The sequence below is a fragment of the Zymoseptoria tritici genome, chromosome 18 (genome assembly GCF_000219625.1).
Source record: "Zymoseptoria tritici IPO323 chromosome 18, whole genome shotgun sequence".
In the NCBI taxonomy this organism is placed as follows: domain Eukaryota; kingdom Fungi; phylum Ascomycota; class Dothideomycetes; order Mycosphaerellales; family Mycosphaerellaceae; genus Zymoseptoria; species Zymoseptoria tritici.
The window spans coordinates 329,091-342,993 of record NC_018201.1 but is presented as its reverse complement, the minus strand read 5'-3'; the positions used below and the strand labels follow the sequence as shown (position 1 = coordinate 342,993).

At 54.9% G+C, this 13,903-nt stretch overlaps 2 protein-coding genes across 2 annotated transcripts; one reads left to right on the top strand and one right to left on the bottom strand.

Moving 5' to 3' along the window:
* Positions 1 to 6,970: 6,970 nt before the first annotated feature.
* Positions 6,971 to 7,510, bottom strand: MYCGRDRAFT_106659 (uncharacterized protein; the record flags this gene model as incomplete). The annotated part of the gene is made up of 2 exons (XM_003847047.1): positions 6,971 to 7,320; positions 7,398 to 7,510. One exon carries the CDS (start codon positions 7,151 to 7,153, stop codon positions 6,992 to 6,994), a length of 162 nt encoding a protein of 53 aa, XP_003847095.1.
* A 4,748-nt stretch (positions 7,511 to 12,258) lies between these two features.
* MYCGRDRAFT_111776 (uncharacterized protein) lies at positions 12,259 to 13,647 on the top strand (the record flags this gene model as incomplete). Its single annotated transcript, XM_003847071.1, has 1 exon — positions 12,259 to 13,647. The coding sequence occupies one exon, from the start codon at positions 12,259 to 12,261 to the stop codon at positions 13,645 to 13,647; it is 1,389 nt and encodes a 462-aa protein (XP_003847119.1).
* Between the last annotated feature and the right edge of the window lie 256 nt (positions 13,648 to 13,903).

Below are 13,903 nucleotides of genomic sequence, written 5' to 3'. Positions count from 1 at the left end.
GTTGGTCGTGGATAGTGCTAATCGTGTTGCAGGTCGAAGCGATGAAGTGGAATGGGTTTGGGTGCAGGGCTGGAAGATTGGGAATCTTGCGCTTCGATGTCTGGTCGGTATGGTAGATGATGGATGGACAGAAAGGATGAGCAGTCAAGTTGGATGATATATATCTTCATTCGAGAGGGGTGGAAGAGAGGTGTCCTTGTCAGCAACATTCATTGCTGCTGGTGATGGGAAACGCTGGTGATGAGGAACGTTGCCGCCGACATGATGGCGGCTGGCGCAGGAGTCCTGCCGAACGAACGTTCCGTCGGGGTGGGAGATGTTGATTGTCGCAAGTGATGTTGAGCGGTATGGACGGTGATTGAGATGTTGTGTACTCATCAGGAGGAGTGTCTGAATGGATGGATGTCGGAGAGATGTCGGAGAAATTGATTGTCCGAGAGATTTCCGAGCTTTCTCCTTCACTTAGAACTACCGAGGGCTGATAAATTAAGTCGTTGCCGCTGTTCGCGCTAGGACGCGTGTTTAGCACCCTCCATTCACAACGTGATATCTTTACAACTACTACTCCTTATTGCTCGGTAAATACCTTAAATTAAAGCCCTGATTCTGCTCTTCAAAATGCGTACCCGTTCGTGTGGTAAAGTGCCCTACACGCCGCCTCGTCGCGATGGAGGTATTCGTAAGGAACACCGCACTCCCAAACGCTTACAAGCCTTGATTTTACACGAGACTAGACTCTTACGATCCGAGATACGAGACCTTATAGGCATTCCTAAACGCACGCAACGCGATTAATTGAAGAAGAGCAAGGAGCAGAGTTATTTAAGCCTAGGAAGAAGGACTGGATACAGAACCGGTGCACTAAGGGCTATCTTAACAAGGACACTTTGCAAGATTATTGCGTAGATATTACAGTTATTCGACAACCGCACAATGCAGTAGAAGGACGTGAAGGATTACTAGAAGCTAGACTGCTATATAATAACCGTCAAAAACACGCTAAACAGAGCCGGATATTACAAGTGCAAGGCCTGTTAAAAGAGCTACCTTCGCTCTGCGAACGTAGAAAAGAGGAAGGCATTCTGCGCTGTGCGCTTGTTGCATTTACTAGACTATTAGAAGAGCGTTCGCTTTACAGACGAGGTTCACTTCTGTGTCGATTTACAAAGGACTGCTATAGTTATTCGCAACGAGAAGGAGCGCAACTACGAGACGTGCATTTAATTTAACAAGCGCAACACCGCTTTAGTCTTCTACTGCTAGGCTATAGTAGGCTAGAACTATAAGAGCAACATTATCTTTTACGACGTAAACACTAAACTAAAGGATCTAGCGTAGGATAAAGAGGCAGTAGATCAAACAACAGACAACCCTTAACCGGCACTAGCGCTCGAGACTAAAGAGGAAGAAACACGGCTCTTAAACGACGATACAACACCGACTTGTAAGCACAGCTGTAAGGACAAATTAGCCTATAAACACGACTGTTGCAAGGGCAAGAAGAAGGCTAAGAGAGGCGGCAATCTGACGATAAATTAATACCTCCACGAGATCTTTTAAGTGCACATTAAGCCGGCATAGAGACAGGTACAAGCTAATAGTATTGCCTTCATTCTTAAGGAAGATAACGACGGCTCTTATAGCACGAGATTAACTAACAACGTAGTGCACCGATACAAGGAGTTACTAGGGATTAAATTCAAGTAGTATGCGAACTTACTACAGTTACTAGACCTCTTAATTATTAAGAACGTGTGGCGCATCCTTAAACAACGAGTTAAAAGCAGGGAGCTACAGACTAAGGAACAACTAAAGAGCTATATCGTTGAAGAATAGGCTAATATAACACAAGATAAGATTAATAAGCTCGTGTTAACGATGCCTTAAAGGATAAGGGAGTGCTTTAAGAACGATAGCCTTTACACTTAGTTCTAAACACCACAACACCTTAAAAAGTTGCATACAGCTAGATCACTATATAAACAACAGCCTCATTTCATTTCAAAGCGATCCCCTAAGTGGTTGTAGAGATAATTCAGTCTCTGCACCAAATTAACGTGAACAACATGAAGAGGATTAACGCCAAGGCGGGGCGGCAACGACTAATTTCACCAGCCCTTGTACCTTACTGTATCGTCTCTTCGACATCGTGGTCCTCAGTCAGCATCATCACTTGGATTGCACTTCCCGACAAGGACGATACCTCTGATCAAAACATCCCACACCACACCGCATCACCTGCAGCACCTTGGACCACCCACCTCACCGTTAGCTTCCTCAAACGGCACGTCATCCTTCTTTATACACAACATCTTCCGGGACATGCAAGAGTGAGAGCAAGGCAGATGGAGGCCAACTGGCTCTGGGCCTGAATGACCGGATGCTGTCGCAACAGATGGGATTATCGCAACAGAAGGGACACTACATGTAGCCGATGGTGTAGCTGGAGACAACCATCGGTCCAGGACCAGTCGGCAGGAGTGTCGGCCGCCGAGGGCAGGCAATCGCCGAATTCTTCTGAATCCACTCTCAAGGTCTGGTCAACACGGCCGGTCTTTGAGGAAGTCAACATGCAGCTGTTCCTCGAGACTTCGCAAATCCGTAGCCCGGCAGTGTTTTTTTTAAACGGCAGAGTTCCGCCAGCCAACCTGAAATAAACTCTACACCACCAGGACTTTTCGAACACATGGGCCGCGCGCGCTTTTAAAGCCACCTGGATTGGGAGAAACAGCAATCTCAATGCTCCATCCCATGGCATTTTGCGGTCGTGGAGAGAAGGCCGTCTGATTGCCATCGGACCTGCTAGCAGTGCTGCCGCCGGCTTGTCAACGATAAATAAGGGAAAAGGTGGGAAGGACATCGGGGAGGAGGGGCAGGAGAATTGAGAAGGAGTGTAATAGCTTCGAGGGAGCGGTTGACTTGACTGACTTTGCACGATGCTGGATGGGGAGTGGAAGGGGAAGGATGAGTATTAGTCAGTACCTTCAAGGTGAAAAGATCAGTCCCTTTTCGTTCAGTGGATGATGATGATTCAACTCCTATCAAAAAGGCAGCATCCTCGTTCAGTAGATGATAATGATTCAACTCCCATCAAAAAGGCAGCATCCTCGTTCAGTGGATGATGATGATATCAACTCCCATCAAAAAGGCAGCATCCTCGTTCAGTGGATGATGATGATATCAACTCCCATCAAAAAGGCAGCATCCAGCGCGCGCTCGCTGCTCACCGTACCGGGTATCTTGTGGTGGTGTCTTGTTATATGTCGTCACTCCGTTTCTTCCGCCAGCTCTTCCTCCTGATCGTTAGCAAATACAGTCATCTGCGGTTGGCGCAACGGTGGCACACTCCGCCACTTTTCCGCGTGTTCGCAATCTACGGTGTCGAAGAATGGTTGCAAAGCACAACTACACACGCTATTCCCTAGATATTGTACCCACATAGTCGTCGTATATCACCGTTACTACACAACATTGTCGTATTATCCTCGTCGTACCCTCGCTACCGTGAAGAAAGATCCACCGTGTGAAACAATATCTACAAAGGTATTATTCCTCCCGTTAAAAAATTAAGAGCAGCGTGTCTTTATCCAACAGTTCCGGTTTTCCTACTCTCCGCTCCGGAGTCAACACGGATCTCCACCCTCCTTTTTCTCCCGAAGAAAGAAAGAGAGAGGGAGACATGGAATTGTTTTCCCTTTGTGCAAGAAGCAAAGCAGAAGCAAAGAAAGAAAAAAAAAGGCAGAGCCATACCCACCCCTCCCTCCCTCCCCTCCAACCCGAGAGCCGGAGCAACGCAAACAAAACACCCTCTCTCTCTCTCTCACTCGCGACCCAGGAAATACTATAACTTCCCCAAGACACAACACACCCAGAGACCAGACAGACCGCATGGAAGAGAACGGGAGAGAGAGAGAGAAAGAAAGGGAGAGAGAGAGAGAGAGAGAGAGAGATGTGCGTGGATTTGGCCCTTCAGATTGCCATGCCATGCCATGCCATGCCAGCCAGCCAACCGTACATAAAGCAGCAAGCAAACGATTCCCAAAGAACAAAAACCCCTCTCCTCCCCTCTCCCTCCCCACCGCCTTCAAATTTCAAAACCCCACACTCTCCCCTCCCCGGTTCTCCACATCTCCAATCCGCACCAGCCAAGCCGCGCACCACACCACACCCCAACCAGCCCCCTTATCCACGCGTGCCAACTTCCATACCGCAAAAAACCTCCTCCCCCTCCCAGCCCTCGAATCCTCCTCCTTCCCCCGTCGTCGTCGTAGAGTATGCACATGCACATCCCAACAGGCGTTCATGAAACGCAGCAGGGCCCAAGAAACGCACTTCGCCGCACACGGATGAGATGGACGTCCAACGAGTTTTCGTAATATCCTCTGCTGTTATGCCACTCCACTCCCACTCCACTTAATCAAGAGAAAAAACAAGAGAGAGAGAAAACAAGAGAGAGGAAAAAAAAGAGAGAGAAAAAAAGAAACAAGAAAAAAGAAACCACAGCGCTCTTTCCCCCCTCTCTCATCCTCCCCACTCCCCACTCCCCTCCCCACCTCCAGGACCACCAACAACAAACCCCCGATTTTCAAACCTCAGACCCCTCCCTCCGCTCACCTTCCCGCATAACCCTCCGGCCAACTCCTCCTCAAATCCGCCCCGTCCTCCCTGTCCACCATACGAAACCTCCGGTCCTCCCACCTCTCCCCCTTGCCCAACAGTAGTCGATTGACGTGCCACTCCTCCTGCTCCTCCGCGTCCAAGCCGTCGAACAGGAGGGCGGTTTCGAGGCGCAGGCGCGCCGTGAGGGAGGTGCGGGCGGGGCCGGAGCCTTCCCAGTGCCAGCTGGCGGGGCCGAGGACGGGGTGGAGCCAGATGTGGGTGTAGAGGAGGTGGACGGGGAGGAGAGGGGTGGGGGTGTTGCAGAGGCAGGAGAGGAGGGGGGTGTTGCAGAGGCACGAGGAGAGGCGTGCGGGTGGGGGTGAGGAGAGGGTGGTGGTGGTGGTGGTAGTGGTGGTGCTGCTGCTGCTGCTGCTGCTGCTGGATCCGATGGGCGACTCGGGATGCTTGTGCGCGCGCATCCATTCGAGAGCCGAGGTTCGGATCGTTCGCGGGTGGATGAGTTTCTCCTTCATCACGGCGTCCAGTTCGGCGATGGTTGGGAGATTCCTCGCCACGGCCAGGACACGGCTTTGCTGATCGGCGGGGTTGAGATGATCCACGGCCAATTGCTGCTTTAGTCCTTCTATCCGGGTGGTGAGGGATTGGATCTCCTCTCTCCGCTTTCGTATAGCCGGCGGCAAGGCATTGGACAGGAGTGCAGAAAAAGCAAGGACACCGTACTCCTCCCGGGCGAATGCAATCCGAGTCTTCTCAGCAGAGGAGAGGAGGGCGACCAGCGATCTTCCGGTTGGAGGTGGAGGCTGCCGGGTTGTAGCTTTGACTGCGATGGCATACAGCTCTGCATTCACCATGCGCATCCGGGCGTCGCAGCGGAGAGCGAGACTGGCAAAGACATCGAGGTAGAGATCTATCGATGTAATCTCGCGGGAGAGGTGGCTGAGGATGTCTTCGATCAGCGGTGTCATCACCGTGGCATCGACCGTCTTGCGGGAAGAGCGTGCGCCCGTGGAAAGCACCGCCGCCACTCGCGCCAGTCGCTGCTGTAGCCATCCCGAGTCCATCTCTTTCGTGGCTCGCCGGTCGCACTCCTCCAGCCATGTCCCAATCTCTCCAAACTCCCCTCCCCATGATCGCCTCTTCGCCTCGCGTGTGGCGACTCTAACTCCCAATCGGTGGTTGAAATTCTGCAGCACACGAAACTGATCCTGCGGCTCTCCGCCCTGTTCCCTCCAATTGGTCATGCCCAGAGGAGGCTGAGCCACCCACTCCATCCATTTCGACGACAGGTGAAAGGCGATTTTGCGCATTGCCAAGGCGTCGCTCGGTCGCACCGTGGGGTTGATGTCTGCGAAGTCTGCGGCGGATACAGCTTCCATGTGCATCACCTGCTGCGGTGGGCGGCGGCAGCCCATTGTCAGCGCCCAGACCATGGCCGCCGCACCGATGATGACAAAGGCCACGGCGATTCCCACGCCCAACAGCTTCCGGACCTGCATGGGGTATCTCCTCCGCCGCAGTCTCGCCAAGGACGACTCATCTTTTACGAGGAAGACCAGCTCGGATTGTGCGGTGCGGACCCAACATGCTGATAGGACGGGGGAGGTGTCGAAGGAAGAGGTGGAGGAGGAGGAGGATGGCGCATACGAGCTGTCGGTGTCGGTGTCGGTGTCGATGTCGCTGTCCCAGACGGTCGATGCCCATGCGGACGATGCTGATGATGATGATGATGATGATGATGATGGGAAGTCGTCGGACGAGGGAGATTCGCGGTCGACCATGGCGGCGGTGTGTTCGGTTGGTGCTCGAGGTAGGTGTCAGCGGTGGAGGTCGTGGTGGAGTGTGTCCGCGGTGGAGGTGGAGGTCGTTGGTGGAGTGTGTCCGCGGTGGAGGTGGAGGTCGTTGGTGGAGTGTGTCTGCGCGGTCAATCACAATCACCCACCAACCTGCTCGGAGCGAGGAATGCACCGAATGCGGCGTACACGCACACCCGAAGGAAGAATTGCAATGAACGAAGAAAGGAAAAGCGGTAATACTTGGCCCGGAGCGGAGGAGACAATTGCAGTACAGATTTCTCTTTGTTCGTCGACTGGAGAGCGCTGTGCAGTGAAAGAGTCAAGCAGTGCGAGTGCGAGTGCGAGAGAGAGAATTACTTAGACCGAGACGAGGAGACGAGCAGACTACCTTACGGCAAAACATCGGATCCCTCGACAACGGTCTGATAATTACGCAATCCCGATCTGATCACTACAGCTGAATGAATCCCTCGACTCGAGATGACGACGACCACGAGTCCAAGGTCGGTCTCTGGGCGTGTTCAAGGTTATTATCCGACATGTACCCGTACCCATACCCATATCCACATCAACTTCCATCACGCCCAATACCCCGTCTCCGTCACCCGACACATCGAAAGCTCTCCCGCCGCATCCAAACAAACCCCCGACATCTGTGCCTCTTCCTCCTCATCGTCCTCCTCATCGTCCTCCTCATCGTACTCCTCATCGTACTCCTCATCCTCAAGTCTCGTGACCATCGTCTCCTCCACCCCGTGAACGGTAGAGACGCTGGTGACGGTCTTCGTGGGCGTGGGCGTGGGAGAAGGAGGAGAAGGAGAACGGGTAGTGCGTATCAGGCGGACGCTCAAGAAGGCGATGACCAGGACGAGGATGGCGCCGAGGCTACCGATCAGGATGCTGCAGACTGTGAGATGGAAGGGATCATGGTCAGCCAATAATGGAGATGAAGGGTTCAGTGGAGGGGAGGGACATGGGACTTGCTCTCCGATCGACGCAAGGGGATCAACCCGGGCTTGTTCTCCTTCTGGTGGTTCTTCGTCTCTCTCTTGGGGCGGCGAGGTCTCCCCTGCACGGTGGTGGTGGTGGTGGATGGTGGTTGGTTCTTCTCATCTTCCTTCTTGTGAGGATCGCCGTCGTCGTGTCGCATGGTGATGGATGGATTCATGGATGATGACAGTGATGTCAATCATCATCAGCAATCAATCGATCGAAGTCAGGGTAGGTCAACCTTGCAATCGATGGCATTGGCATTGTCCAAACGAACTGGGATATCCGGACCGAGCCTTACACCCACCCCTGTCGACCATTTTCATGCCCCACGTCACATCCGCAGCTGGCAGACAGAGACGGAGATCAAGAAGACTGACTGACTGAGGATGCGACAGAACGGTAGAGTATACCAGACCACCAAGCAACACCATCACACACCTCTACACTGCACACATTCCTCCCACACATTCCTCCCACCAACCTCCCTCCCCATCCCCCCTCCCAGCTCCGTCAACTACCCTCCAGCCCAAACTCATTACCGCCACCCGATTTCCCGTCCTCCACCTCTTAGCGAGCACTTTCGCCTCCGAACAAAGAAACAAACCCCCCTCCCAAATCCTCCTCTGAAAGCCTCGGTCGTGCCTCCCTCCCACAAAAAACCGCCTGGAAAAAGTTCAACCCACCACTACGAGAGAGATCGCCACAGCACCAAAATTCGACAGCACCCAGCCCCGGTTCCCATCACGATGGCGCCGCCACTGTCTCGCGCAGGCCAAGCCTGGGACCACGTCGTCAAATCAATCATGTCTTCCTCCCTCCCTCCCGAAAACCACCTCAGTCGGCAGAAATCAAACTCCGACCTCACTCCGACCTCCGCCTGCTAGAAGTGACAATCCCGGCGCTCCCACGGAATTCGCCAAGTAGTGCGCCTAACTCTCTAGGTTCTTCGCGATCCGGGCTTTGGTGAGAACATGGAGAAAATGGGATTGTAGGATCCCATTCGTTTGTTGCTTACGGGCGGGCGGGGAGCAGTTGGCGGCCAAGGTTGCCGTAGCTGAGGTTGCGGTTGCAGAGGTTGGTATTGGTATTGGTATTGATGTTCATTTGAATAGTCGTCGTGGAAAGATTGCACCCGGGAGGAGCAGATGGAGGAGGTGGTTGGGGTTGAAAGGAGCGGTAGTATTGGTGCTCTAGCGGCGGTTGCGCGGGGGAAGACATGGCTCTCTAGCTGATGGCCGTGAGTGTGCTGCTGCTGCGGCGGCGGCGGCGGTGAAGAATTCCCACGTCGTCGATGCGGACTCGGATCTTCCACATTGTCCCGCTCCGCCGAGCCCGCCGTGGTCTTCTTTCATTCTAGACGACGACTTCTTCACTTTCGTCCTCATTGAAGCTGGAGATCGCCCACCACGGCGGTTCGCCTCGTGCAGAGCCTGGTATCTCGCCGTCTTGGCGCGCAGTCGGCCTGCCATGGCCTCGGCCTCGGCTTTGGTCAATTTGGGGGTGGCGGCAGCGGAAGAGGAGGATGGGCGGCGGGTGGAAGAAGAGCGGTGGGCGGACATCTGCGGGGTGGAAGAAGAGCGGTGGGCGGACATCTGCGGGGTGGAAGAAGAGCGGTGGGCGGACATCTGCGGGGTGGAAGAAGAGCGGTGGGCGGACATCTGCGGGGTGGAAGAAGAGCGGTGGGCGGACATCTCCGGGGTGGTCGGTGATCTCGGGGTGGACCGGTTCATGGTCGAGGTGGGTGCGGGTGGAGGGATGAAGTGAAGGTGGCCGTGGTGGTGGTGGAAGTGGAAGTGGAAAGAATGTCCCAGGTTCCGTCATGCCCGTTCTTCATGCAACATGGAAATCTTGCCGTCTCAGGTAAATTGGGATCGTGTCTGGTCGGTGGAAATCGAAAGCGGTCGAGGGAGAGGTTGGCGGTGGGACGGGAGGTTTCGGTGGAAGGTCCGGCGGTGGGAGGTTTGGGGATGGAAAGATTTCGGCGTGAGGGTGGAAGATTTGGTGGAAGATTCCCCGTCGACGGTCTGAGATCAAGGCGCGCCATCAGGGCGAAGGAGTGAAAGGGCGAGGTCGAGGTCGAGGTCTGGCCGTCAGGTCGAGGACATGTTGGCAAATTGGGCTCTGAAGTTTGCAAGAACCGAACTTTCGGCGAAAATTACGAAGAATGCATACCACGAGGATACTCAGAACGCAGTCAAAAACCAGGTCGATGGTTGTATCTTGCCCGAGTTGGTCGATGCTCGCGTCAAGACCCAACCCACATTGCCAGCTTCACTCGGAAAACCTGTACAACAAACTTGTGCAGACGGAGGACCGCCTCGCCTCGCCTCGGTCCTCACTTGGGCTGCACGTGATTAGCATGTTTGCCTGAGGCCGGCTGCCAGAATAGCGCCGCGTGTCTCGTTCGTGAGGATTCTTGGCTGCACGGTTCACGCCTGAGAGAATCAGTCAGTCACGCCTGAGAGAATCAGTCAGTCACGCCTGAGAGAATCAGTCAGTCACGGCTGAGAGAATCATTCAGTCACGCCTGATGAGAATCATTCAATCACGCCTGATGAGAATCATTCAATCACGCCTGATGAGAATCATTCAATCACGCCTGATGAGAATCTGTCAATCACGCCTGAGAATCTGTCACGCCTGAGAATTATCTGTCACGCGTCACCCTTGTGGGCCTCGTCCGCCTTCTTCAACTCCATCCTGTCTGTCTGTGAGAGCTCCCGTCCGCCTTCCTCCCCACCCAACACCGCCTGTTGCCGAAATCAAACCACCATCACCACCACCACCACCACCACCACCACCACTACCATCCCCTTCTGGATATCCCGCCATCCTCACCGCCATCAACCGACAGCGAGATGGTCCTCTGCACGTTCAAGACAGACCGCCAGACCTCCATCCTCCATTCCCCTCTTCCGCCTCCTCCGCCTCCTCATCACTTGATGCCAGGCCCTGTCTGTCCTCATCAATCCCGCTTCCACCCCTCCCCTCGCGGCATCCACCGTACCCATTCAGCCAGGCATACTCTCAAAAAAATCTCCACCCACGATATTAATCAAGCCAGTCCTTCTGCCAGCTCCCGTCCGCCACGGGTGGGAAACATGGTCCTCATCCCGGCACGTTGCCTCACGTATGTACAAACGAGAAGTGTCCCGTGCGCCCGTCTGCGAGAAGACCGTTCGCCCGCTCGGCCATCGACAGGTGTGCGACCGGTTCAACACCCGGGCGCGATGCCGCTCTGCCATGGAGCCGTGCAAGGTAAATTCAAATCTCACTCATCGGTCATTCCCTTGCCCTTCCTTTCTATGCATGGTATCGATACATCTCTTCTCTCAGACTCACTTACCTTGTGCGTTCGTCTCGGCGGCGGCGGTCCCAAGTTCGACAGCACTCGAGATCGCGCCGTCTTTCAAACGCTGAAATTTGCAGAGCAAGCCCGACGCTGCGCGAATCCAAGTTTCGCCCATGTCCCGGCATCCTGGATGCGAGCCACCCACCCGCGGCCTCGGTACGAAGAAGTTCGCGTCCAAGTTTCGCCATACCCGGCAATCTGCATGGGAGTTCGCCCGCGCGCTCGGTATGCGACATTGGGCAACCGCAGGCGAATCTCTTTTCGCGCCAATCTCATCAATTTTCTCGCACACAGACAGAGGGCGTCTCAGTAAGATGGATGCATTCACCGTCAACGAACCAGCACCCTCCAGGCTTATTGACTAGCATCCTCTAGGCTCACACGCATCGATACCATCATTCTGCTCATCGGTCCTCGTGTTGACCTCCTCCGAGCACGTCCGCATAGAAACTGCCTTCAAGCGTGTCGACCCGCGCTGTCGCGACATGACAGTCATACGCACGGGCCTCGCCTTGAGCCGGGGTACGCGGTAGGTTACCTCCTTCCCGCAATTTCAGGTCTACATCTTCTTCCTCAATCGACGCGGTCTCCTCCACATCTGCCCTGAGTCTCACCGCCCGTGGTGGCTCTCCAACATCTTTGTTTCGAAGCAGCAGAACGCCTCGTGCTCATCAGCAGCGTCGCGGGCGGAGATAATTTCTACTGCGCGATTGGCTTGCCATGTCCTGCACCTTCCCACGGCGGCGGCGACGCTGTAGCAGCAACATTTCTGTTCCGAAGCAGCAAGAGTTCCGACGATGAGCAACGCTGCTGCGAAGAAGAAGTCGTGGCGGGAGCCGTGGTTCCTGGACGGAGGCTTGGCGATTAGAAAACCATCCTCTCTTTGACAACACTGCAGTGTCCATTCATCGACCAGACGTCCACTCGCCGTTTCTGAGCAAAACCTACTCCTCTGCCTATTCTCGCTGGCCTTCTCTCAAGCAACACACACATACACACACACACACTCTCTCTCTCCCGAAATCTCCGAGAAAGCCATTCTCATTCGTCCGCCGCCATCGCCTGATCGCCCGTCAGACTCGTCTCCGCTTGTCGTCGTTGAAGGCGTCTCTCGGTACAAGGTACTTTTGTGCAACGTTCTGCTGCTTGGGGATATTCACTGACTGGCCATGAGATTCATTAGCACCGCGAGCCTATATCTCGGCTGTCACTACCCCCAATTCGTTAACTTCGAATTGGTCTTCGCTCGTCGTTGGAGGCGTCTCTCTTACAAGGTACTTTTGTCCAACGTTCTGCTTCGGGATATTCACTAATTGTCCATGAGCTCCATCAGCACCGCGAGCCTGCATCTCGGCTGTCACTACCCCGTTCGTCAACCTTGAAGTCGTCTACGACTACGACCTTCCAGGACCGTCATCAGCTTTATAAAACCCCACCTTCCGACACACCAAGTCGACTGCCTTTGCAAACCCCATCCCAACTCAACGCCCGCGCTCCAAAATGAAACGCTGCCGTCCAGCGGATCCTCTCCACCACTACTATGCCAGAGCGCTGGACATTACCGAGGCTTTGCACTCATCCAACGCACAGTCCTGCCCAGTCCGGCCATACCTCAAAGGCGAACACTATGCTTGCAAAGGCGCTATCGGCCAAGACCGGACCCAGCGCATTCTGCACTTACTCGAAGACATGCACTTCCACAAAAGCGCGTTAATCAACGATCCTATCATTGACACCTACGCCGTCGCCTCCATCTACCGCATCAGTGCATTGATCACACAGGCCACATTCTGCTCCAAGCACAAGGCGGAGGTGCACAAGCAGGTGACCAAAACTCAGCTCGACCGCATCTCCTCCAAAGCTCTGGAGTGTGCCCTCTTCCAGCACCCCAACCGCAACGCAGGAGAGGAGATTCACGACTTGCAAGGTGTCATGCGGATGCTGCAGGCGGACCATCCTCAGACCTCTTCCTTTGGCACGGCGAAGCGTGCTCACGAGAAGTGCGAGAAGGAGGAGGAAGGCGATACGGTCCAGCCGTCAACACCCAAGAAACCGCGTCTCTCAAGTAGTGGGTGGGTTGGGTATTGCGCCCCATCTATGAACACTTCCATCGGGCCGCCGAGCAACGATCCAACCTGGATGAACCCTTCCTGGCTGCCGATGGGCGATCCCTTTTGGCAGCCCTCCGTCGACGGCAGCACCGCCCACTCGCTGCAGGGAACTACGCCGGAAGATGGGAACGACGTCCATCAGGCGGGCGAGGGGACCACCCTCGGCAATCATTGGTGGCTCACTCCCCTTCCAAGCAACACGTCGGAGCAGCCCCTCCTCCCTCAGGACGGTGCTCAGCTCTCTGCAGCGGTGGCACCCGGCCCGGCATCTCCTTCGGCGGAGAGGCTGTCTCGTCTCATCACTGTCCGTGCGGGTGGACCTGCGTCGTCGATGGGAAATGACTTGCACGCCGTCGACTCGCTGCCGGGAGGAGGACATGTGCATGGCGAAGGCAACGTCCATCAAACCAGCGATGCGGCGAACCTCTATGATATGATCTTTGGTGATGTTGATTCCAACGCCATGGACTTTGACGCCACGAACTTGGACCCCACGAACTTGGACGCCACGAACTTCGACTACACGTCGCTCACTCAACGCTACCCCCAATCAAACGACCCATCAAAGCAGCAACTCCTCCCAACCGATCTTGCCCGCAGTTCCGAGCTTCCCTCTGCAGCGACGAGCCGCGCCGACTCCTCGACCTCCGCGCCGTCATCCTCGCAGACCTCTCCTTCCGCGCCGTCATCCTCGCAGACCTCTCCTTCCGCCCCGTCGTCGCGGAGCACACTTTCCGACGAAGACGACGTGCTGCGCGAGCTGTTCCCCGATGTCTGATTTCCTTTTGTCTTTTTTTCGGCCCGTTTCGCGTACTGATTTGGTACCGAGACGCGTGTGTGTGGCAGGGTCCTTGAGACCGTTGGGGTATGACAGATAACGTCGGCATGGCATTGAAGACCATGGCGGGGCCCAGCTTGTGAGACTCCTTGGTCCGGTTCTTTGTTTTTTGGCCATAGAGCCTTTTGATTGCTCAGCGTGGAGGATGAGGCAAAAGTGTGCGACCTCATCTGCGAGCTCTTTTCTTCTTTGGGCG